Genomic DNA, 25814 nt, shown 5'->3' on the forward strand with positions numbered 1-25814 from the left:
TGGACCACTGCCGACCCATCTTTATCAAGCTGAGAATACTCACGGTATACAATCAATATATCTGGCTCTCCCTGTTGCACGCAAGGGATAATTTCCACTTGCTCACAAGAAGAGAAGACAGACACTCCTACAACACCAGAGGAAAAGTGAAAATAGACATCCCTTTCTGCAGGCTGAGTAAGAAGAAGGATTGTTTCCCAATACTAGCTCTGAGGATTTACAACGCCTTATCTGACAGTGTGAAGAACTTGGACGACAGGAGCTTCAGAACAAAAATAAAAAACTGGTTGATGGAGTCTCCATTCTATTCAGTGGAGGAATACTTAGAGGCCACTAGAAACATCAGCTAACGTCGAGTGATAATTAATGTAATGCATACAGGCAAGGCCATCTTGAAAAAGTTTAAATATTACTATTCTTGAATGTTTTTTATATGTTTGACTAAGTTTATAAACGTAAATAAATGTTTATTATGGACATAGTTTTATGTCAACTCTACGACAAGGACCAAGTCAGGTCCTCTTTCTGACACAGTCAATCCAGTTATCTGGTTAAATTTTTATTGTGATTAATTTTACGAAACTAATCAGAGAAGCCTTCTTCTTGAAAAATCCTCCTCTGATTGGATCTCGTAAAATTACAGATTTTGTGCGACCGGGCCTTACTGTCAAAATGGTTTCTTTGGAACGCCACAGTGAAGAAGGAAATCTTCTACTTCGTGGGAACGCTGAACTTTTTACCGCTTGAAAAAATTTAACGTTTTCCCAGAACGAGCTCTATTCTTACTTCTTGCCTTCTTGGAGAGACTGAACAAAATTAGTTCGATCTCAAAGCTATCGATATTTTTTATAATTCAATTTTCCATATTTATGATTAAAGGGCTGTTCAACTAAGAACTTATATTTCAATATTCTTTTAAATTTTTGAATTGTAATAATAAGAAGAGTGAAGAAACAAGTTGTGAAATGTAGTTCTGAAAAGAACTTTTTAAAAACATTATAGTATCGACAAGGAATACAGATATCGATCTTGAAAACTCACACCACATACAACTCACACACGTACGCAGGTACTCACACATACAATAACAAAAAATAGGAAGCAAACGAAGCAGTGCAATTAGGAACAAAAATACAATATTGTGCTTGAATTGTCAAAATGCATATTTAATACTATTAGCATATTGTAATATTGTCTGCTTTGAGGTATGTACTTTGCCGTATTATTAATATTACACAGCTAAATGCCATTTTAAATATTAGATTATTTGTTTGAATTGAAAAACAGTTTGCATAAAGTTAGGTTAAGGTTGATTAAGACCTGTGTTTTAACTGACCTTTCTCTACTACTAGTTTTTTCTAGAATTTTTTCAACATCTGATAGTAAACTTTTACATATACGACCAATTGACATTCTTTGATTCTATACATTATTTTTTGTATACGTTTTACTTGAAGCATTTTTGGAACTAAAAATGTGTGAAAGGATGCTCAATTATATTAAATATAGATTTTAAATCAAATTATTTTGTAAATCAAACTGCCTTAGCTTACTGTTTGAGCCCTCCCTCTATTAATATAACTATTACAAAACAATAATTGTGTCAATCAACAAGTTACAAGTTGACTTTCCAAACCACCCAGGGCAAAATGGTAGGGTTACTTATTTTTATTTATTTATAGGGAGAAAGTTAATGATATAACAAACATACTAACATAAGTAAGTTAACTTATAACACATTAAGTTAAACCTTATTGTGTCAGTATGGTATAATAACTGGGTACCACACCTTAACATTATTAATTTTCCAAGGAAATACAGTAAGCGCTTTCTGATACAATACTTTAGAACAGTGCTGTAGGCTATGTAATGTGTATATTATCAATATTGAATGTAGCAAGTAGCCTAACCATTACCTATACGATGATACCTGTAATCTGTATTTCGAATTATATTGAAATATTCCCATTCAAAAGCAAAAACCTAACCTCCTTAACCTATTCTTTTTCTTTTAAATCATTAAAAAGAGATTTTATGTTTGAACATATGTGTGATTTGATATTTTGATGTACTATCGATAATACGTTCACCTGATACGGATCTGTACATCAATACTTTCCAAGGAAATCACTAATAGAAATTAACAATTACCAGCATCTCGGACGTTGAGGGATTATCTTAACAGGAAAAAGCCCTTCTTTCAGGGAGCAGGATGTCATGTATAGTGTGCCACAGTGTTCCAATTTGGGTCTACTGCTTTTCCTCATCTTCATTAACTACCTTAAGATGGATATGAAGACTCTTATTTAAGGATGACACCACCTTATTTGCATAGGATGAGGCACCCCAGACATGACAACCCAATTGCATGAGAAAGCTGGTGTGTGGTCTTCTTTAAACAATCTGAATAAGGGATGGATCCACATCTCCTGTGTACACGTAGTGTTCCTGATTATAATCATTGATCTGAGACTCAAGCCTTCTTTTTGCGGATGACACCATAATCTTCGGTAGGTGTGGTGGTCCCACAGCAGCAGGATTGAGAGCGCAGGAACTCTTTGCTGATGCCAGGGACTCGTTCTCCGCAAATAAGCTCCTTCTCAACAAAGTAAAGACCCAGAAAGTGATGTGTACTCTTGGCAGTACAGATCTGAACCAGGCACCTGTCACCCTCCACCTATTCAGTATAGATTCACCTGGGAGAATCATCTTCTTGTAGTGTGCAAGAAGCTGTAAAAGAGTCATATATATTTTGTTGAGAGCACTGCTGAGAGTCGAGCGGTTGCTGATGTTGTACCATGCAGTTTTTTGTAGCCGCATACTGTATGGTATCTTGATCTGGTGACATTCGCCACATGCCAGAGACATTCTACTGCTCCAAAAGAAATCTCTCCGAATCATTACAAAGATTTTGTGCCACCCGGCCAAACTGTAAACGGCCAGTACTACAGAGAAGTGATCCGTCGACTAACCACCCGAGTTCATCAAGTCCGTCCGGGGATGGCCGATTCGTGGATCCTCCATCTCGACAATGCTCCATTGCACACCTGCCTACTCGTCACCGAGCAGTTGGCCAAACATTCGAGGGTAACGTTGCCACATCCTCCTTAAAGCCTGAATATGGCACCAACGGACTTCTTTTTGTTCCCCAAGATCAAGTGACAACTTAAGGGGACGCGGTTCGGGACTCTGGGAAACGTTCAACGTGCTACGACGAGGGCTCTAGACAGCATAGAGGTTGCCGACTTCCAGGGAGCGCTCAGGGATTGGAAAATCCGGTATCAGCGTGTTATCGACTCCAATGGGGACTACTTTGAAGATTCCTAAAGAAAAATTGTACATATTTTGCCAATAAAAAATTTCCTGAGGTCAGTCCGGTTACTTATTATACAGACCCTGTATGTGAGGAGTAACATCACAACGCTACATCGGAGAGAGCAAGTGCACTCCTACAACACTCAGAGGACAAATTTGGATGTGCCGCACTGTCGTTTGTTGAAGGTGAAGGACTGTTTCATTCACCGTGCTGGCGATGAGGATGTTTAACCACTTGCCAGAGCCGATTACCTCGCCTTGAACCCTGTAGGCAAATCTTTAGAATGCTGCAAGTGCTGTCTGTCTTTAGCCAATACATCTATAGCTCATTGTTGCAGCTAAAGGGGAACTCCGCAGGTTCCAGGAGATTCAATCAGCACATCACCGGGAGGCGCATTGATATCAACCAGCCATATTCAAGACTGTCACATTCGCATAGCAGCAACTCTAACAATTCAATCCCTAAAAATTAACAATAGACTGCCACAGAATGTCCGCAACCTCCAGTTGAGTGGTTTCAAGAAATTTTTACGTGAACAACTTGTTAGTGAGCCTTTATATGGTATTCGTGATTGCGAGATGGCCATTTTCTTTAAGTTATTCTGATCCTCACATCTTCTAGTGCCATCTTTGTGTTTCAAATGTATTACGCTTATTATTGACGAACTCTATCCAGCTTGAGGCTGGTCAAAGATTGATTGATTGAATTGAATGCAGAATTACTGAGTCAAGTTTTGGATCCTAATATTATAAATACTGATCATAGTCTGGAGTGTGAAATTATTTATACTGTTGAGTTTATTGTAGCCTACCTCATAAATAAATTTTACTCAAAATTAATTCCAAAAAAACCCTAATTCATGTCATATTTATTTTTTTATAGTTTATGAAAAATTTAAATTTATGATAGCTTTTTCATTTCAGGTAAGAATGGCCGGAGGTAGACGAAACTTGAGTCGGTCGGGCTCTGGGCGGCCTCCTCAACCGTTTTTCAACTCTCATGATGATGCGGGGAAAGCCAAGTTAGTATATCTGTTGTGTACCGTACATCTATGTTTTGCTGAATTGAAGCTAACTGTAATCACCCACTCATCAAATCAAGTCGGTAGATTTCATATTTCATTATATTTCCATAACTAGAACGAGTTGAGTTTATTGTCAATATCTCTATTAACACGGATAATAGTGATAGATATTAATATCGGATGGGCTCGTTTAATTGTCTGTCCTGGCTGATATATGGCTGGTTATAACAAACATTCGTGAGCCCCATTGACGGTTTAAATTATATTCAGACGAGGTGAAACTTCCTTCAGAGACTCCCCACCAATAAAAGTCATTACTTACTGTAATATTATTATTACTATAATAGGAGATGATCCACCATTAGCTTTTTCACAGCCACATTCTGTACGAATCCTGCTACATGAAAGATATGCTACTTATTCAATGTTTTATTATTTTATTTTAATAAATGAGCACTTGAAATAATCGGTATTGTAGACCTCTTTTGAAGGATGGACTTGTTTTCAATTGTTGGTCTTCGCCATGTTAAAACCCACATTTTGGAGTTAACTTATAAATAATTATTGTGAAAACCACTACCATCCACTGTCAAAATATTTATAAACGGGCCGCATTCAGTTGCAGATGCAAGTCGAAATTACGAAGTCTGGGCAAGAAGAGGCAAATAATAATGTCGAGTCACCTGGCTGGCTCAGGTTTGATGTCAGAGTTTTCAGGTCGCAACTGATCAAGGGCCTTTTGACATGTGCTAACGACTGCTTTCAAGGCAGCCGGGATCGACGGTTAACGTATCTATCCAAAACACGGGAGTGGCCCGAGATAAATATTTCAACCCGGGCCGGGATTTGAACCAGGACTCTGAATTATAAAGCCAGCATTCAATCCACTCGACTACGGCGACTCCAAAATCAGGATGAGGCAAAAATCAGTATGACATGTCTTTGTCATGAAGCTGGGTTTTCTTTTGTGCGTAAATGCCGTCGTCGGCCACGACAGGGTGAGGATCTCAGATTGGGTTCATTTCAATTTGTCTAAATAACCTAAAAGATTATTTTCTATTACGTTTTAATGGGGGAAATTGAGTTAAATTACTTTAAAATGGCAATGTGCTGATTTATTAGAAATGTTTGATTCTTGAATAATAAACACAAATAATAAAAAGTTATTTGATCAGCTGTTTTAGCACACTTGAAATTTTGACAATATGAATGCTTGTCGTCGTCGACTGCAAAAATTTACGCACAAACAAAAAAGTACCTCCAATGGTACACAAAAATAACGTTAAAAAAAGTAAATTCGTTTGGCTTTTCTGTTGGTGGGGAGTTCATTCACTACCTCCGTAAAAAAGCCATAATGCATTTTGGTGACATCAGCACATGAAGGGCTCCTACACCAATAAAAACACTAGCTGATATAGATCCATCTAATTTAACCCTACCTGTGCTAACGTCACACGAATACACTACGGCTTTGTTTACGGAGGTAGTGGTTCATTACGGGAATGTCCCATCTAGACTGAATATAGCCGTCTATGGGTCTCGTGACTGTTATAAATTAATTGGGACCGATTGTTTCTCAAATTGACAACAATAGGAAAAATAATGCAGTGATGAAAATAGCTATTGTCGACTAGAAATACTTGAATAACTGATGGTCATATTTCAGAGTGGGAGTGAACGGCGAAGGCTTGATAGCACCGAAACACATTCCGATGCCGACTCTGCCACATGATAGCAGCATCGTGTTCGAGGTGATCATGTTCGTGTACACGGTCACTGCCACTTTCCTCCAGTTCTTGCATCTCTACCGTTCTGTCTGGTGGCTGTCTCAATCCTATACTCGTTATTCCATTGTAAGCATCAAACATTTATATATTTGTTGCTCTTTTTGAATTATCTATTGTCTAATTGTTGTCTGAATTGTTGTGAAGGTGATGCTATGGTATTGCAAGAAAAACGACTGGATATTGTCTCGATCACTGATTTATTAAAACCATTTGAGATACTAGTTTCAGTTGTTATACCATTATCAATTTCTAGTTCACTGAAAGCTTGACCATTGAGTAGCAGAATATACAGGGTGTTTCAGAAGTAGTGTCGAACATTCTAGGGTATTCTTCCTGGATGATAGGAGACTACAAATGTCGTATTTGAATTGTCCAGAACTCAGCGGTTATAGCTGCCATTTTTGTTTTGTTTTTTTTTTTCACTTAGGAATTTTTATCTCAAGAACGAAAAACATTTCTATTGATCTGAAATTTGGCATGATTATTTATGCTATAAAAACTCAACTTCAAAAAATAAAATGAAAAATTTTCGATGTAAATTTTCAAAATGGCGGCCATTTTAAATACTTGATTGCAAATTTCACGAAAACCGTTCACTTTACAAAAAATTAAAAGAAACAAAACATTATCAAATTTTATCAACATTTCAAGGATACCTTATTTATTGAGATTGGTCAAAGAATAACAGAGAAATTAATTATTTCGTACTGCATGCATGATTACTTTTCACCATTTAAACAACATTATAAAATTTTTAATTCCAATAATTGTATTTAAAATAAAGCTTTGGAACTCGGTGTGTTTCCATATGGTCATACAGCTGATTTTACAATGTTTTTCAGATGATCTTGTTTGTTTCATGCATGCAAGCAGTACGAAAATAATTAATTTCTCTGTTATTCTTTGGCAAATCCTAATACATAAGGTATCCTTAAAATCTTGATAAAATTTCCTATTTTGTATTTTGTAAATCTTCTGTAAAGTGAATGGTTTTTGTGAAATTTGCCATCAAAAATTTGACAATGCCGCCATTTTGAAAATTCACAACAAAAATGTTTGATTTTAAATTTTAAAGTTGATTCTTTATAGCATAAATATGCATACCAAATTTTAGATCAATACAACATTTCGTTCTTGAGATAAAAATTCCCAAGTGAAAAAAAAATGGCAGCTATAAGGATAACCGCTGAGTCTTGGACACTTCAAATACGACATTTGTAGTCTCCTATCATCCAGGAACAATACCCTAAAATGTTCGAACTACTTCTGAAACGCTCTGTATATTTATATAGTGTACATAAAGTCCTACGATATCACGTTAGAAGTTGACCAGAGTTCAGCTCTGTCATTGGCCGAGACAAGACAGCCTACAGTTTCCATGCCCTAATTTGGATACTCCATTAATTGTATCCTTTGAAATGGAAAACAAAACCCTCATTACAAAGACAACGGAATCTGACAGTTATTGATTGAAGCTTCCCTCAATCATTCACTCTTACAGCGGGGACACCTAGTTCACATCACTCATTTCAAAGAGCCTAAGATTAGATTCTAGTAGTTCTGTGAGCAGTAGACCCCACGCAGTTTTCTCATCCACAAGTATCTGGTGTCACCTGTTCACCGGCTTTTCCAGACATCTGTGTAATGCATGCAATGAATAATCCACTCGTCAGCTGATTGATTATGAATAATTCAATAGTCTGATTAATCCTATCTTCAGAGTAGATTATATATATAGTGATATCGGATTATGGAGGAAATTCCTTTTCCTTTCATATTATCCTTAGAATTCAAAATTTCAAATAACCTTGTGTATACATCGACGCGCAATTAAAAAGGAATATTCCTGCCAAATCTCATAGAATTCTATCATCACGTTTGGCCGTAAATGCGTTACATACATAAAGACGAAATAAAATCCGAGTTAAAACATAGACCTCACTTCATTCGGTCAATCATAGCTTTATTAAACTGTTTTCACTTGCAACACTTCCTTTACATGAGAGTATTCATTGTCATAAATAAATATAAGAAAACATTTCAATGCAACTATGCAAATACTCATGATACTGAAAAAACTGACACTTTGAGTCAAAACATCATGGAACGGCGAAGTTAGAGGGTAGCGGAGAAGGTAGCTGAGAATGTTGAAAAATAAATCCATCTATTCAAATGAGTCATAACATAGTGAAGCGGCGAAAGTAGTGTGGAAGGTAGAAGAAGCTGATACATTTAAACACATGCATTAATCAAACACTCTTAACTACACTTCACCTTCGCTGCTCATTTGACAAATTTGTGTGTATTTTACACGATTTCGTATTCTCATAATTAATTTCCTATTTTCTTATTGTTTGTTACAGAACTTCTATCTGATTGATCCATACCTGGTAGGATTTATCGGCACAATCCTGGCAAGGCGGTTCGTCTACACTGGATTGTGTAGATTATTGATAGTGTGGTGTCCACCGTCTGCTTGGCCCATAGTACAACAGTTACTCAGGTAACTCACTATATTTTTGCATTATTTTTCTCATGTAATTCCATTCACTGAATTCATTTTTCTCGTGAAAGTTCACTTATTTTCTTATTCACACACTGAACATGCTCTATTATTCTTTATTCATTTATGCAATAAGTACATTATCAAAATAATAGGGAGAGGAAAAATAAGGTAACCTTGTGCTATTCCTCTCCCAAATTTAGATAACAAATAGTCATAACTATAACTTGTGGAAAACTTGACTTGTTTTCATATAACTTGTGGAAAAGGTACGCAATGAGATAAATTTCGTCTCATTAAAAGAATTAATATTTTTTGATTGCAGGTTGTTACTTCTTGGTGTTGTCTTAACTTGTCTGATCTGGTGTGCTTATCCAATCATGCAGAATCATCCCATAGTCAACATTTTCTATCTGTGTTATCCGTGAGTATCATTCATATCACATTAGGTTCCCATCAGTAGCAATAATATTTTATTAATTATTAAGATAATTGATTAATTATAATGTGCTTGTATCTGACATCTTGAAACTCAAAATCTGTTTCCAAAATCTTATTGGCCTTAGTTTTATTTAATGCAGGGTTCAATGCTTTCACCAGTGGAAATAATGTTTTCCTACAGATACCTTGAAAAGTGACCATTTCTGCACTGATTGCAGGCCGCAAAGAATCAACTTTTCCGCACTAATGCGCAAAATAATACTTTGCATACTCCAGATTTGTAACATGACAACGCAATGAAAATTATTCATATAATTTTGACAAAATAAATATTCAAAACTAATTAATAAATTATTAAAATTGAAAATTAAAAATTTGAAAATTAAAAAATAAAAAAATTAATTTAAAGATTTGAAATTAAATTATTTGAAAATTTATAAATAAATTATTAAATTTGAAAATTCAAAAATTTTCAAAGATTTGAAAATTTTTAAATTTAGAAGAAAACAATTTTCAAATTAAATTTGCTATCAATTTAAAAATCATACAGACAAACATTGGATGGATTTCAGGACATTCTACCTATAATTACTCACTTTTCATATTCAATGGTAACTGTAGGAAAAATTTAATGTGAAATACGTGCGAAAAGTTCCTTTGCTGCAATTAAAAAAAAACATTCCGCACTCGCCTACGGCTTGTGCGTAAACGTTTCTTTCGGTGCAGCAAAGTGTCACTTTGCGCAAATAACTATTCTGCGATTATTTGTACTTTTCAACCAATAATATTTTTTTGTGAAATGATGAAACTGACATCTTAAAAGTTTTAATGCCAAAAATTGCACTTTGAGTGATCCTCTATGTAAGTTGATGTAAATTATGGTTTGATTTTATCAATTTTTGTTTCAGAATATCAGTGTACTTCATATTGTTCGGATTAAGTGTCAGTCCATTCTTTGATGTAATGTCTCAACCTGCATCGGCAATTGTTGATGAAACAAAAAGTAAAATGATTGGTAAGTTTCTTAGAGAAACCTATTTCTATCTCTGTATATCATCCTTGAATAATTTCTAAAATCATGCGTATCACCGGCTGAAGTCTTTAATGAGTGCGAAAAATTGTACTTTCCCAAAAAATATATGCAATGGATTAAAAGTGAAGCAACACATAGGAATATGAGCAACACAAACTTAGTATGCAGTTTCATATGACAAACAAGTAAAGTAAGGCAAATTAGTACCCGAGTTTTTGCAAGTTACACAGAAATGGCGCTGACTTTTTTCACTCTTTAAATGTTTGACCATGCCACTTGTGTTTGCATTGGGCCACATGTTCCGTTGTGGCGTAGAAGTGGAAAAAGTCAGCGCCGCCATGCCGGCGTCACTTCTGTGTGAATTGAGTGAGCCTAAGATCGGAATACCAGGTAATACTGAAGTTTGACCAGTAATCTTTTTCGATTGGATCTTCAAAAACATCAAATAATTTTTTGCCACACTTTACTCATCATAATGAGAGGATTGTAATGATGTGCCATATGATAAGGGTTGCTATTTGAAATTGACAAGTTGCTGCAAGATGTACTCATCCCTTACAAATTGACCCTCTATATTTCCTAGTTTTGACTGCGAGAACTCTCTATAATTTGTAGTTTCTGTTTTTTCATCCATCATGGAAGGGAAAAATAATTACATTTTACTATGTTATCGCTAACTAATTCTCCAGACCTGAGTCATCAACCAGAAATCACATAGATGCCAGATGAAAGCATTGTCTATTGACAAAATAGTCAGTCCAGTATTATTAGAATATATTATTGACCGAACGCAGTGAGGTCTATGTTTTAACTCGGATTTTCTTTTGTCTGTATGTATGTAACGCATTTACGGCCAAACGCGTTGTTAGAAATCTACGAGATTTGGCAGGAATATTCCTTTTTTAACTGCGCGTCGATGTATACACAAGGTTATTTGAAATTCTTCATTCCAAGGATAATATGAAGAAAAAGGAATTTCCTCCATACTCCGATATCACTAGCCTATATACAGAGTGAGCCATATGTATGGGAACCTTCCAATAAGTTTGAGACTGTTGTAGATTTAATATTGTAACTTTCAGGATAAGTTATTGGTCAAATACTCTACCTTTTGACGTACAACTGAATTTCAACCCTAATAAGGGGGTGATTTAGGGGTTGTAACGGGTTATTTAGGGGTTGTAACTAGAATATTTTGAATGTAAACACCCATTGTGTGGTACATCATTTTAAAGGCCTTTCTAAAACAAGAAAGATGGCATCAATAAAGGGTTCAATGATGCTGGCTGATTGAAGTTTTAGTTTTTTTTTAAATGAGGGGTTGTAACTCAAATATTTCAAATGTAAACACTCATTGTCTGGTACATCATTTTGAAGGCCTTTCTAAAACAAGAAAGATAACATCAATAACAATGTTCTATGATACTTTTATCCAAAATGGCGGCTGATTTAAGTTTAGTTTTTAAATAAATAATTAATTAAGTTCAATCAGCCGCCATTTTTATACAAGTATCATAGAACACTTTTATTGACGTAATTTGTCTCATTCCGAAAAGGTCTTTAAAATTATGTATCACACAATGTGTGTTTACATTAAAAATATTTGAGTTACAACCCCTCATTTCTTTAAAAATTAAAACTTCTATCAGCCGCCATTTTGGATACATATATCATAGAACAATCTTATTGATGCCATATTTCTTGTTTTGAAAAGGCCATTAAATTGATGTATCACACAATGGATGTTTACATTTGAAATATTCGAATTTCATCCCCTAAGTCACCCCCTTATGAAGGATTGAAACTCAGTTGTACATCAAAAGGTGGAGTATTTGACCAATAACTTATCCTGAAAGTTACAGTATTATATCTACAACAGTCCTCAACTTATTGAAGGGTTCCCAACACATATGACTCACTCTGTATATTATCATCTAGGCTACTCTGAAGATAGGATTAATCAGACTATAAAATTATTTATAATCAACCAGCTGACAAGTGGATTATTCATTGCATGCATCACACAGATGTCTGGAGAAGTCGGTGAACAGGTGACACCAAGGTACCTAGAATACAATGTATCCATTGTATTGAGAATACAATGTATTCTAGGTAAATTGGGTGACACCAGATACGTATGGATGAGAAACCTGCGTGAGGTCTACTGTTCACAGAACTATTAGTATTTTAGAAACAAATGGAATCTTGGAAAATCAGCTGATTGAATTCTGATCATTTTTCATTTACAATTTTCTCAATATTTTTGGAATATTTTCTATTTAAAGCTTATTTTTGTGTTTTAATTTCTATCTATGTTTGAATTTATCTGCAGAATATTAATCTAATCATTTTATCTATTACAATCTATCAACGTTTTATTTTTACTTTTCAATGTTTTTAAAATTATTTTTATCTATAATATTCGTATGTCATCCATGATTGCTCTTTGCTCAGTAAATATTCACCTCGTCTTCCCCTTCTCCTCCTCCTTCCCCTCCTCCTCCTTCTTCTTCCACTCCTCCTGCACCATCGCCTTCTCTTTCTCCTCCTCCACCTCCTTCTCCGCCTTCTCCTCTCTCTTCATCTTCTCCTTCTCCTCCATAGCCTCTATAATCGTACCCTCCATAATTCGTAGTAAACACTTGGTCCCCTCAACTACGAATTATAGAGGTTCTACTGTACTATGTATTGTAATCATCACAATGTCTGGAAATCTCCAATGTAAAGAAAAGCTACCATATCAATCGCCTGATAGATCCCGAACAAATTTCTGGAATTTTTCCTCATCCTTTGTGGAGATTCTGATATATTTTCCTGCTTTTCCCAGGGAAACCTGTCCACAGTTGTTCAATGTCGCCACAAACAATACGGGAGGAGGTTGACTTCCTCAAAGCTGATTTCAACAATAGAATGAAGCAAATACTCTTCAGTTCCGTACTTAATGCTTATTACGCCGGGTTTGTTCCGTGTTGCTTTGCTCAGGTACATTAAATAATTTATCCATTCAATTATCAATTGTTATTGTCATGCATCTATTTCGATTCCTTATTCCAGATCAGAAAATGTTTTTACTAATGTGTAGTAGATTCTAACTATTCATGCAGCTCACTTCAATCTAATCATTCCTTATCAGGCCTATGCGATTAAGCACTTCTATAACAATCATAATCAAAATCGTTTATTTATCATCTATAATAATAACAAAAGATAAAAACTTAGAAATTAGAAATACATTATAATAATAATACACAGTATTGAACTAAATAATACAATAAAAATAAGGAAGATCCCCGCAAGGTTAAAAAACCTGTGCGCAGAGGCCGAGTGTTTGAAAAATCTAGATATTTTAAATTTTCAGGAAAAAAATTAAATAAATTAATTCAGTGAAAGGAAACAATAAAAAAACTGAAAGAAAAATCACTGAATTTGAAAAGAAACTTACTAAACTTAAAAAGAAACTAAAAAACGAGAAGAAAGAGTAAGAAGGAAAAGGGGAGTAAGAAAGGATAGGGGAGGCAGAGGGAGACCTAATAGAATTAAGTTTTGTTTCTCAAGATGAATATTGGAGAGAATAATAGAAAATTTGCTTGGCTTTGGCAGCCACTATTTAAATTATTGTCATTCGAAGCCAACCACTCATTTATATCTCTTACCAGCTTTTTACTCAACTTATTGGTGATGAATTGACGAGGGATTTTATTTATGAGTTTTGATACCATGTATGCGAACTGTCTTCTGCAGATAGATAAATTAGTATCAGCAACCTGAAAAGTAATGGATGAGGGACGGAGATTGTATGTAGATTCACGCAAATTGAATAGATCTGTATGTTTGTTCATATAAGTTATGAGAATTTTAATATACAACTGCCTAACAGTTAGAACCTTGAATTCAAAAAAAAGATTTTCACTCGGATAGCGTCTAGGCTTTCCTAGTATGGCTTTGATTAGGGTTTTTTGAATGACAAAAATTTTATCTGTATGATTAGAATAAGATCCACCCCAAATTCTAATCCCATATCCCAGATAAGATTGTATATAGGCAAAATATATAAGCTTTGAAACCTCTTTGTCACTAACTTGGCTAATATTACGAAACTTGCTTATCCAATGTTTAAGTTTATTACAAGTAGTGTTTATGTGGACATTCCATCTTAAATGTTGGTCAACCATTATGCCAAGATATTTAACATGTTGTTGTCTTTTCAGCTTGGAGCATGAGCAATTAGTTAAATCTAAATTTGGGCAATCTGATTTATGCATAATTATGTTGTCTAGAGCATGTGGCAGACCAGCAGCAGTTGGTGAAAATGTCAGGAAGTTACTATTATTTATATTTAAGGTCAAAATATGTTCATCAAGCCAGGATTTTATAATTTTAAGACCAGTTTGTGATTTATTCTTGGCTTCCTCCCATGTAGCTCCAGTGAATAACAATGACGTGTCATACGCGAAAGAGATTGTCACACAATTCTCTACCTCTAGTTTGATAAGATCATTGAAAAAGAATCGATGAAAATACTGTACATTGTGGAATTGCAACCTTTTTATACAAATTATAAAATTTGTAATTTAATGCTACAATATTCATTTAATAATATATTCTTGTCATATTAGACGATCCGTAATGTCCTGGAAATAATATTCATTTATTATCTAAAGCTGGGCATCTACTAGTGTTAAGTTTGATGTCCGCATACACGTTTTAATTGATGATCTTTTTAAAATCAATTCAATAACTTATTTAACTCTACTTTGAAATTGCTTGATAATTTCTTATTCAAGATTTCATCTATACTTTTTCAATTATTTTTTCCAAAACAAATTGTGAACTTTCTCAAATTTATTCAATGTTATTTGTTGCAGAGCTTCCTATACTACGATGTTTATTGGGCTACTCAACATCTAACATTTGTTTGGCTTGGATGTTTTACAATGTACCTCGTACATTGTTATCCAATCAAGTAAGTTGAAAAAATATTTAGCTCATTGTTAGTTTTTATTTGGATTTGTATAACAAATTGTGTCAAGATATTCAGATAAGATCCTTTATCCTAGATCGAGTATCTATATTACTTTGATATTGCGTGAATAAACACTCAACTTTTAAAAGTTAACAAACACCCAACTTGTATATACACTTTTATATAATCCCCTAAATCAATTTTGATTCAATTTCAGATCAAATTTTCAAATTCCATTTTGATCAAATTTTCAGTAAAAGGATCTGATTGCGTGGCCTCCTTGTCGTCTTCTACCCTCCATCCGGTCTTTATAAATTGCTTTTGGCATTCGATGGTCCGCCATTCTCTCAAGGTCCATAACTACATGAGAAATTAACTCTCTAAATGACCTTCCCAGCGCAATCTTTTTGATTTGATGAATCGTACCACATCCTCACCCTTTAGAATTTCATTTATTTCATCATTTGACCGTCTCCTCCAGACTTCATTGTCATTGATGCCTCCATATATGCGCCTAATAATCTCTCTTTCGAAAACTCTCAGTTTGGAGGCATCAAATGCAGTTAAATTCCAGGTTTCTGAGCCGTATGTGATTATTGGTCTTATCTTACTTTACTTTTACTTTATCCGGCTCTACAGTCCTGGGTGGACTTTGGCCTCCTCAACATAGCGCCTCCATTCGTCTCTATCCAGTCTAAAATTAAGATAAATGAAATTAACGTTTTGGTAGAGAGTTAGTGGGGAGGATATTTTTAATATTCTTTCCGAAGAATGGACATTGATATGTCCAAAGCTCCGCCAATTTATGTAGATGCATAACAATATAATTATTATCTATAGTTATTATATTACAAATTGCTTTTTCATATCATATACAGTTCAATAATTATTTTCTTAGTCTATATCATGTAAATTCATCTATAATTTTGCTGTATTGTAAGCTATTGTATATAAGTGTATAAGACAGTATATATTGTAATCTACATAAATAAAGTACTCAATCAATCAATCAATCCAGTCGCCACCGTCGCCAGTTTGCCACGCCCAGCACTCGGAGGTCTCCAATCACGTCGTTCAGCCATCTTGTCCGTGGTCGACCTCTCTTTCTCGTCCCAAGCATTCTTTATTCCAGGAGTCTTGATGGTACCCTCCCGTCACTCATTCTGGCAAAGTGTTCAAGCCATTCAATCCTTCTGGCCTTTATGAAACGCATCATATTTCCTGCTCCAATGGCCTGGTCTATCTCAATATTGAATCTGGCTCTCCACACTCCTCCGTCACATATTGGTCCCCAGATTCTTCTGTACATTTTTCTTTCAAATTACCTTAATGCTTTTTCATCTTTGTTCAAGATAGTCCATGTTTCGGCCCCATAGGTTACAACTGGTCTCACTAGCGTCATGAACATTTTCACCTTTGTTTTTCTGGATATGAGCCTGCTTTTAAATATTTTTTGATTAGCAAAGTATGCTCTGTTGCCCATCATTATCCGATTGTGTATTTCTTGACTGGTCTTATTGTCTGCTGTCAGGGTTACCCCAAGGTATTTGAACTCTCTGACGCCTTCTATAACACAGTCATCGGCTATTTCCAGATTACATACTTGCCTTCTTGCTTGATTTGCAGACATTCTCATATATTTAGTTTTATTGATGTTAACTTCAAGACCCACCTCTCTTGCCTCTTCCCTCATTTTGCTGAAAATTTCTTTGTGGCTATCTTGATTTTTTGAGACTAGGACAACATCATCTGCATAAGCTAATACTTGGTTTGCTCTGTTGATTATAGTTCCGCTTGTGCCGAGTTTCTGGAGCACCATCTCTAGAACCAAATTGAATAGTGTTGCAGAGAGAGCATCGCCTTGTCTAACACCAGTAATAACACTGAACATTCGACTAGTTTTGTTACCTATCTTAACTTGAGCGGTTGTGCTGGACATTGTTAGCTTTATGAGACATCAATTTTCTCGGTATTCCATTTGCAAGTAATACTCTCATCATTCTCTCTCTCCTGATGCTATCGAATGCCTGGCGGAAATCAACAAAAAGCAGATGTAGATCTGTATCATACTCAAAACATTTTTCCATCATCTGCTTCATGGTAAAAATTTGATCGTTTGTACCTTGTCTGAAACCACATTGATGCTCTCCCATTATTTCTTCCACATACACACCTAGACGCTTCAAAAGCCATGCAGAGAAAATCTTATATGAAGTACTTAGCAGTGTTATTCCCCTGAAGTTGTTGCATACCATTTTATCCCCTTTTTTGAAAATAGGACATATTGTTCCAATTTTCCATTCATCAGGCATTGTCTCTTGTTCCCAAATCCATAAAATCAAGGTATGCATGGCTCTTCTCATCCTTTTTCCTCCATACTTTAGTAACTCAGTTGGTATTGAGTCCCCTCCTGGAGCTTTATTATTTTTGAGCTTTTTTATAACTTCTTCTACTTCAGCATATGTTGGGGGCTGAATTAGGGGCTCAGCACTATCATATACTATAGGGTCTTCTTCATCTTCAACTTGATTCAATAAACTGCTAAAGTGGTCAGCCCATCTATCCATTATCTCTCTATCTTCACGAAGCACTCTTCCATTCAAGTCCTTACATGCAATCAAGCTTGGTTGGAAACCTTTTCTCATCCTTTTCACTGCTTGGTAAAATTTCCTACTTTCGTTTCGCTCGTTCATTATCTCCATGTTTTCATTGAGCTTTTTCATATATTCTCTCTTCTTTCTTCTACAAAGCTTGTTGGCTGTCTTCCGACTCTCCATATACTTAGCACGATTTCTTCTTGTTTCCCTTTGCATCATTATCTTCATTTTTCTGGTTTACAGCTGCCTTGCACTCATCATCATACCATTCTATGTTTCTTCCCCTACTTCTCTCACCAAGGCTTTCTGTGGCGACCTAATTTACTGTTATTTTTAAACTATCCCATAGCTCCTCTATATTCCTGTCATTACCCTCGAAATCATTCAGGCCTTCAGGGATAAGTCTTTCAAGTTCTCTTTCATATATATCTGTCCTCTCTCCATTTCTCAATTTTTCTATGTTCAGCATGCACCTTCTTAGCCCTCTTTCGTATCCGACTCTTGATAGTCTCTCCCTTTAGAGGAGAGAGCCCTCAGCTTTACTGAGACAACGATGTGATCAGAGTCACAATTTGGACCTCTCTGGGATCTCACATTTATGATTGACGAGGCCTGTCTTTTAGATATCAACACATGATCAATTTGATTGACTGTTTTTGATGAGGGTGAGGTCCAGGTACCCATATGAATATTTTTCCTTGGAAAACATGTACTGCTGATGATCATATTGTTTGCTATTGCAAATTCACTCGGTTTTAAACCGTTCTCATTTGTTACATCATGTATGGTGTTCTTGCCTGCCACTGTGTTCAGAAAATCTTCTTTCCCAATCTGGGCATTCAAGTCTCCTATCACTATCAGCATGTCATATTTGGGTACCATTCTGCATTCCCTCTCTAGTACTTCATAGAAACTATCTTTTACATTTTCATCCCCCTCCTCAGTTGGTGCATACACAGAAATTATTGATAATATATTCCTAAATTTGCCTTTGATTCTTATTCGGCACAGTCTGCTGCCTGCAGGGTAGAAACCTAGTATAAATGATTTGAGCTTTTTCCAATCATGAAGCCCACTCCACCTTGCCCTGTTCTGTCTTCTGGTACACTATACAGCACTGAGAAATCTTTTTTTCTATTTTTCCACTTCCGTGCCATCATCTCCATCATCCTTCCAGCTCTCATCATCGTTCTCACATTCCATGTGGCAATAGTCCAATCCATCATTCTTATTCGTTTTTTGTTTGCATTTCCTGATTTGATTCCATTATTCCTGTCCGTCCGAGGCTCATTCTGAGGTTTCACAATAACAATTTTTTCCGGTGAGGGGTTATTAGCCCCTCGCCCAACCCCCAATCTGGAGGACCAGGTCATTTTTTCGGGTTTCCCTCCCTAGCCTTTGGTAAGCCAATACCAAACTACAAGGCAGCAGTCAATTTACTTTCAGGGTTTTCTTCCCTTAGCCTTTGAATATCCACTGATCTCCGGCTGCAAGGCAGCAGTTGTTTGCTGGTTTTGGTCCACCCCGGATATTTCAATTCTCCGGTACCCCCTATATCTAGGAGGCATTCCCCAATCCGCCACCTGGGGAGGCGCCCGATAGGAGACCAGCAACTCCCACGGGTTATTGGTCTTATCAGTGTCTTGTAAATTTCGAGCTTGGTTGCTCTAGATAGTGATCGAGTGGTAATTAATTTAATATTCGCGAAGTAGTCACGATTTCCAGCTATCAATCTCTGTCTTGTCTCGTCCTCGTCACTCACTTTATTGGCACTATTCACGTCAATAAACACCCAGGCATGAGAAATGTTGTATGCTTTTAAAGGATCATTCTCCAGCTTCGAAGTCATTTACTCTTCGAGCTGCATTTCTTGTTATTATCATATGTTTAGTTTTTTCTGCATTCACATCCAGGCCCATCTTCTTCCCTGCCATCAGGAGCTCCTCGAACATACCTTTCAGCTCTCTTTCGTTTCTGGCAATGAGTAAAACATCGTAGGCATATGCGCAGATTTGTCTAGATTTGTGAACAATGCAACCTGTGTTGGTCACACTTTCCAGTACCTGCTGAATGGATATATTGAAGAGAGTTGCTGATAGAGCATCTCCCTGCTGCACTCTTCTCGACAGTGTGAACTGGGACCCGTATCTACCTTCCACAAGTACTCTGGCTCTAGCATCATCCAATGTCATTTGCACCAACCTTACAAGCTCCTTGGGTACTCCTTTTTGCTCCATGTAACAGTAGAGGCTATCTCTGTTCACACTATTAAATGCCTCACGGAAATCCACAAACAGCATGTGTAGGTGAATAGAATGTTCATATGCTTTTTCCATCATCTGCCTTATAACAAAGAGTTGGTCCACGGTTCCTATTTGCTTTCGGAAGCCACTCCCCAACAATTTCCTCTGAGTAAATACTCAATTTCTGCAGTAGGAGATTTGAGAAAACCTTATATGCTATATTAAGTAGGGTTATTCCTCTGTAATTAGCACAATTCATTTTATCTCTTTTTTATAAATTGGGCATATCACACTTACCTTCCAGCTTTCTGGCAGTTCTTCATTCCATATTTTCACAATTATTGCTTGAAGCTCTTTAATTAACGCAACGCACTTCCAGCGTTCTCTAATAATTCACTGGTCACTCCATCTTCACCAGGGGCTCTATGATTTTTCATTCCCTTAATTGCACTCTCAACATCTCCCAGTATTGGTGCCTGTATATCTGGCTCAGCACTTTGATACTGAAATTTTTCCATTACTATATATTGATCATTTCTTTCTCTGTTGAGAAGTTCTTGGAATTTTCTTGGATAACTGATTTAAATCACTCACCTGATTGAAATTGATTTATGTAATAATATTTTTATAGTTCCTGTCCTTCCCCATTTATACTGAATTACAATATATTTATAATTTCAGTAAAAATAGAGTGCTTGCTGATGTCAATTTAAAATAGTCTGATAAATGTATTTTTTCATTTCTCTGTATCATTTTTTCACCTTTATAATTTATTAGTTAATAAATATTGGCTTAATTTCTTTAGGTATTATGACACCCTTCACCAAGCTGCGCTGCATCTAGGCAAGTGGGCTAAAATCGAAGGACGGTCTTGTCATCTGCCTTCTCATGTGTAAGTACTTTCCTCTTTATATTTAGTTTATTCTTACACATAATTTTCACATAATAGTTAAATATAAGAATTACTCATTCCGTGCAATGTACGGTAGGTGGAAATTGTGATTCCGTACCTATATTTTTAAATATTGATACAAGTAATTTAAATTGCAGTTTCAATTTTCAGAACTCGAAGGGGTTGACTTTTCAAAATGTTTAAACTGTAGCTGAGCCCTACAGTTTAAACATTTTGAAAGGTCAACCCCTTCGAGTTCTGAAAATTGAAACTGCAATTGTAAATTACTTGTATCAATATTTAAAAACATAGGTACGGAATCACAATGTAGGGCTTTTAATTAAACTGTAGGGCTCAGTTTATACAATTGAACAATCCAGAAAATGTACATTGAAGCTGCAAGTAATATACAACCAGCCTTTCTGTAGTATTTATCCACTTATTGGAGAGTATTGAGGCTGAGAAGAAAAGCTTATGACAATCATTATTTGCTTCTAAAATATATTCAGATTCTACTGGGTGTCCCATGAAAGGTGTAACAGCCGAAGATCATAGATTTGACATGTAATTAACAACAAAAAAATTTCCAGTAAAATTTTCTTATATCGACTTTAGTTTTAAAGATATATCAATGTTTTACTTTCCTTGCCCTATTACCATAGGTAACTGGACATTTTTTGTTGCAAATTGCATGTAGAATTCATGGTCTTCGGCTGTTACACCTTTCGCGAGATCTGTTTGAATGACTTTTTTCAGAAATTTTCAATAATCTTTCTTTTCTAAAAACTATTCAGACTTAATGATTCTATTTTTACATGATATAGATTCAGGCTCACAATATTCATCATTTGTGTACAGATGGGCAGATTCAACGTTATGGCATCAGGGTGCTTTAGTAAAGCACTGTAAAGAACTCTATAAAGCTGAAGGCATCTCGAATGCAGCAGAGCCTGGCAATCCAACGCATAATCGATTTTATGTAAGAACTTTCATTTCTATACTCATCTAGTAATGTATTATTGTCAAATATTATTTAAGTGGTTAGATAGTAGATTGGGCATTGCTGTCCAAACTATACTATGTCATCCAAGTGAAGAAGTCATTCTATTCTATATAAAAATAGTTGCATTGCAGATTATTGTGATATTATATTTTTATAGATGATTAACATGATCGCATGGATTTTGAGGTGGAGAGACCTACTGTGAGATTCACGTTATAAAGCTAATTACTGACGGGTGTCAGTACTACCAACACGCCGAACGGCATGATAGCCAGCCATTGGAACGATGTGAATGCAAGTGATTTTGGCAGAGCGACTATGCTTGATAGAATTTCTATCGGGTGCAAATCAATCGCGTCAAGCAAAACTTTTGTCTCTCCCAGGTGAATGAGGAACCTGCATGGAACGTGGAGCGACAGAAGATAGTGAATCTGGAATTAACCGTTTCCACATTCACCAATTTTTAGCGGACACGATACCCCGAATGTCCTACGATTGTCCAATTCTCATCAACAGCTCATTCTCAGCCAATCGGAGGACCTTCTAAGTGTCGTTTTGGCGAGAAATAGAAGCCTCTATCATCAAGTATTGTTTGCTTGTTTGGAGTAACTCATCTTGGCTAGATGAAATATTGAAGCTTCAAAAAAAAGTAGTCAGAATCATGAATGACTCAGCTTCTCTGGATCACTGCAAACCTATTTTTATTGAATTTAGAATTAAAACAATAGTGAATTTATACATTTTAGAACTAGTGACATTCTCTTTGAAAAAATTACCCTATTTGACTTTTAATAAAGATGTTCACAAGCATGACACTCATAATAAGGGGAAAACTTTTACCGACTATTGCAGATTGAGTAAATCTCTCAAAAGCCATACGGTACTCTCTAAAAAGGTTTATAACAAGTTTTCAAACCCCTTAAACAATATTCAAAGAAGATTTCCCTTCACAAATTAGATGAATGGCTTTTAAGAAACCCTTTTTATAGTATTGCTGAGTTTTTCGAGCACACCGACATTGATTTCTAAAGAGTGCTTAAATAGAATTGATTGAAACATGTAAATTATTGTTATGAATATACTGGGACCGTTTGTTGTGATAATATTTCTCTGTTTTTGAGTATGCAAAATGTATGTATGATGTATGTATATATTTATCTGATGACTTTGTCAATTACATGTATTTGTTCACGGCAATAAAACATTTTGAATTTGAACTCTCGCTGATGACAAAACATGAATGATCTTCATGTGTGTGTGTGTGTGTGTGTGTGTGTGTGTGTGAGGACAATCGTTCAACCGTTAGTGGCCTGCCTCATCTGTACAAATACAGATATCCAGTCAGCTGATGAAAAGTGAAAAGTGCGTCTTAGTGGTGCCCAAGTCTGTACGCAGTTCAATATATATTTGGTCCATGTGTGTTGTTGCAGGCGATCTTCAACAACCCGTCAGTGCTGCTGTGCTCGCTGGGCGGCTTCCAGCTGTCACTGGTGGTGCTGCAGATAGTGATCCTGGTGCGTGCGTCAGAGTGGTACCAGGTCATATCCCTTGCGCTGCTGCTCTTCGCCAACTACTACACACTGTTCAAGTTGGCGCGCGACTACCTCGTCTGCTTCCGCGTCTACAAGCTCGAGGAACTGCTACAGGACAAGGAGAGCGGCGGCTGAACTATTAATGCAAATTATTTGTAATTAACTGGATCTCAACCAAGAAACCTTCCTCAATAACAAATCTAGGAAACACTTCACTTTATGTCAACCAGTAATATCGATATTGAAATATCAATAGTATCGAATTTCAGTATCGATACTATCGAAAATGAAATAAATATCTATACTGGAACTCGATACTGCCGATATTTTTGATATTGATATAAGTGATCACTGGCTCATTCAAGGTAAAGTATAGCCCAAACCTATGCAAAATAATTTGTAGTATATTCAGTGAAACTGCGGAGTAATGTAAACAAAATATTTAATGAACACTACTTGATATTGTAAAAATCACTGATTTATAAAAACAATAATTTTTGAGATAGTAGTTTCGTTTGCTACACCATTATGAATTTCTAATAAGCTACAGATTTTAGTAAACTAGTGGAGTTTAGTACTAGAATTTGATAATGGTGTAACTACCGAATCTAGTAGTGTTAGCTAGATACTAGTTTCGGTTGTTACACCATTATCAAACTCTATTAAACCGAATATTTTATTGAACTAGTAGAGTTTGCTAGAGATCTAGAGATTGATTATTCATTGTGTTACTATCGAAACTAGTATTTTTTTATAAATCAGTGGTTTTGTCAATATCTAGTCGTTTTCATTCAATATGGATATTCTAATATCTACCACAATATCTATCACCTTGACAACAATGTAAAAAAAGTTTTGGAAGATTATCAGCTTAAATCGCTAGGGGTTGATTGACATCTGTTCAAAAAGTTACTTTCGTCAAGTAGAACAAATCACTTTCTAATTTGGGCTATCATTACCCAAATGTTGAAATAAACAGCTGAACAGGTGTGAATCAACCTACAGAATTTCCATCCTGATAATTTCCAGAAAATATTAAACGTTTCTTTACATCACTCCGTAGTTTCGTTGAGTTCATTATAAAACTGTATTATTTGTAGAGTATCTTTTTGTGTAGAAGAGGAAGAATAAAAAAAACAGTATACCGTACTAAAAAGAAGATTGCGGTAAAAAATAAGATTAAATGAAAAGAAGTAGTATGGTTGGGAAAAACAAATCAAGTTGATGGATGATTAGGAGAGACATAATCAATAGACGTAGTACAATAGGGAGGAGAAAAAGCAGCAATATGGTAGGTAAAAGGAAAACTGTTGAATAATAAAAAGAAGCAGTAGGTGGAGAGAAGATAAAAGAAGTGAAGGATGTAAGAAGATAAAGCAATAAGGATGATGGGCTGAAAGAAAATAAAACTAGACACGGAGGAGGTTAAAGATACAGGAAGAAAAAAAATAGTATGTGGAGAAGAAAGATTGGAGAAAGAGATAGAGTACTATTATTGAAATAGAATTTGGCCGAAAATAACTTGAATAATTTAGATTCTATCACTTCGTTACTGAGCAACAAATATGTTATCGGTTGATTTACTTAGAATCTACTAATTAATGAAATTAGAACAATAATCTCTATGAAAAGATATGTCCTGCATGGAACAACCATTAATCGTACTGAATCTGAGAAACAAAATTAAGAACAACTTATTATAGTAATAGTTTAAAAAGAAATGAATCAACAAAAATTAAAAATGGATATAATAGAAAAACAATAAACAAACGAACAGTAAAAAATATGAATGTAAAAACATGATAGTAGAATCAGGGTTGGCCTCTAGGCTATTTATATAATCATGGTATAGGTATTGGTGGGCAGGAAGGTTTCTCGGGAAAATAATAATATCCACTAATTATAAGTAATTTATAAAATTGAAAAATTAGGAATAATTTACAACAAAGATATTGATTCTTGAAACTTAAACAGCCAGCTAGAAGTTGCCGGCTGCCTAATTTACAGTAGATGTCACAACTTTTTCGAATTGATGTACTTGTGCGCACTATTGAGTATTGACTATTGTGTACCGTAGTGGAAATGAGTTCTGTGTATTGACCTGCTGCATTTGTGTTCATTCTTGTCATAATTTATTGTATATTGTCTACCATTAATCTAGTACGTAATTTAAATTATTAAATGAAAGCATGATTGAAAATATAAATTTAGGAAGATTATTATTACAACCCTATCCCGCTATTCAATCTTGATCATTAAGATTATTATTTTCAAAGAGATAATTTTTCTATTATTAACATAAATGAGAGCATGAGGGAATTATGAAGAAATAGAAATTTGCCTATATTCTATCAGTATTTTACTTAAAAATAAGCGTTGAAAAAGGTAATGGTTTCAATATTGAAAGAGCGAATGCATTGGCAAAACTCGAATGGGCAGCAGATGATAAACACTGAATAAAGATTCCCAAACTCAAATTT

At 35.4% G+C, this 25814-nt stretch overlaps 1 protein-coding gene across 1 annotated transcript; it reads left to right on the plus strand.

The window, feature by feature from the left end:
- The first annotated feature begins 1047 nt into the window (after nucleotides 1-1047).
- Nucleotides 1048-25540, plus strand: LOC111054692 (transmembrane protein 39A). The gene is made up of 11 exons (XM_022341765.2): nucleotides 1048-1205; nucleotides 4240-4337; nucleotides 6007-6193; nucleotides 8491-8630; nucleotides 8956-9054; nucleotides 9980-10086; nucleotides 12932-13086; nucleotides 14970-15067; nucleotides 20713-20799; nucleotides 21658-21778; nucleotides 23233-25540. Exons 2-11 carry the CDS (start codon nucleotides 4246-4248, stop codon nucleotides 23467-23469), a joined length of 1323 nt encoding a protein of 440 aa, XP_022197457.1. The 5' UTR covers nucleotides 1048-1205; nucleotides 4240-4245; the 3' UTR covers nucleotides 23470-25540.
- The last annotated feature ends 274 nt before the right edge of the window (nucleotides 25541-25814 follow it).

The sequence above is a fragment of the Nilaparvata lugens genome, chromosome 7 (genome assembly GCF_014356525.2).
Source record: "Nilaparvata lugens isolate BPH chromosome 7, ASM1435652v1, whole genome shotgun sequence".
NCBI lineage: Eukaryota > Metazoa > Arthropoda > Insecta > Hemiptera > Delphacidae > Nilaparvata > Nilaparvata lugens.

Coding starts and splice junctions, on each gene's coding strand:
- LOC111054692 (XM_022341765.2), top strand. CDS start 4,246: ATGGCCGGAGGTAGACGAAACTTGAGTCGGTCGGGCTCTGGGCGGCCT. Junction 10,087..12,931: donor AACAAAAAGTAAAATGATTG/GTAAGTTTCTTA, acceptor TGCTTTTCCCAG/GGAAACCTGTCCACAGTTGT. Junction 15,068..20,712: donor GTACATTGTTATCCAATCAA/GTAAGTTGAAAA, acceptor TAATTTCTTTAG/GTATTATGACACCCTTCACC.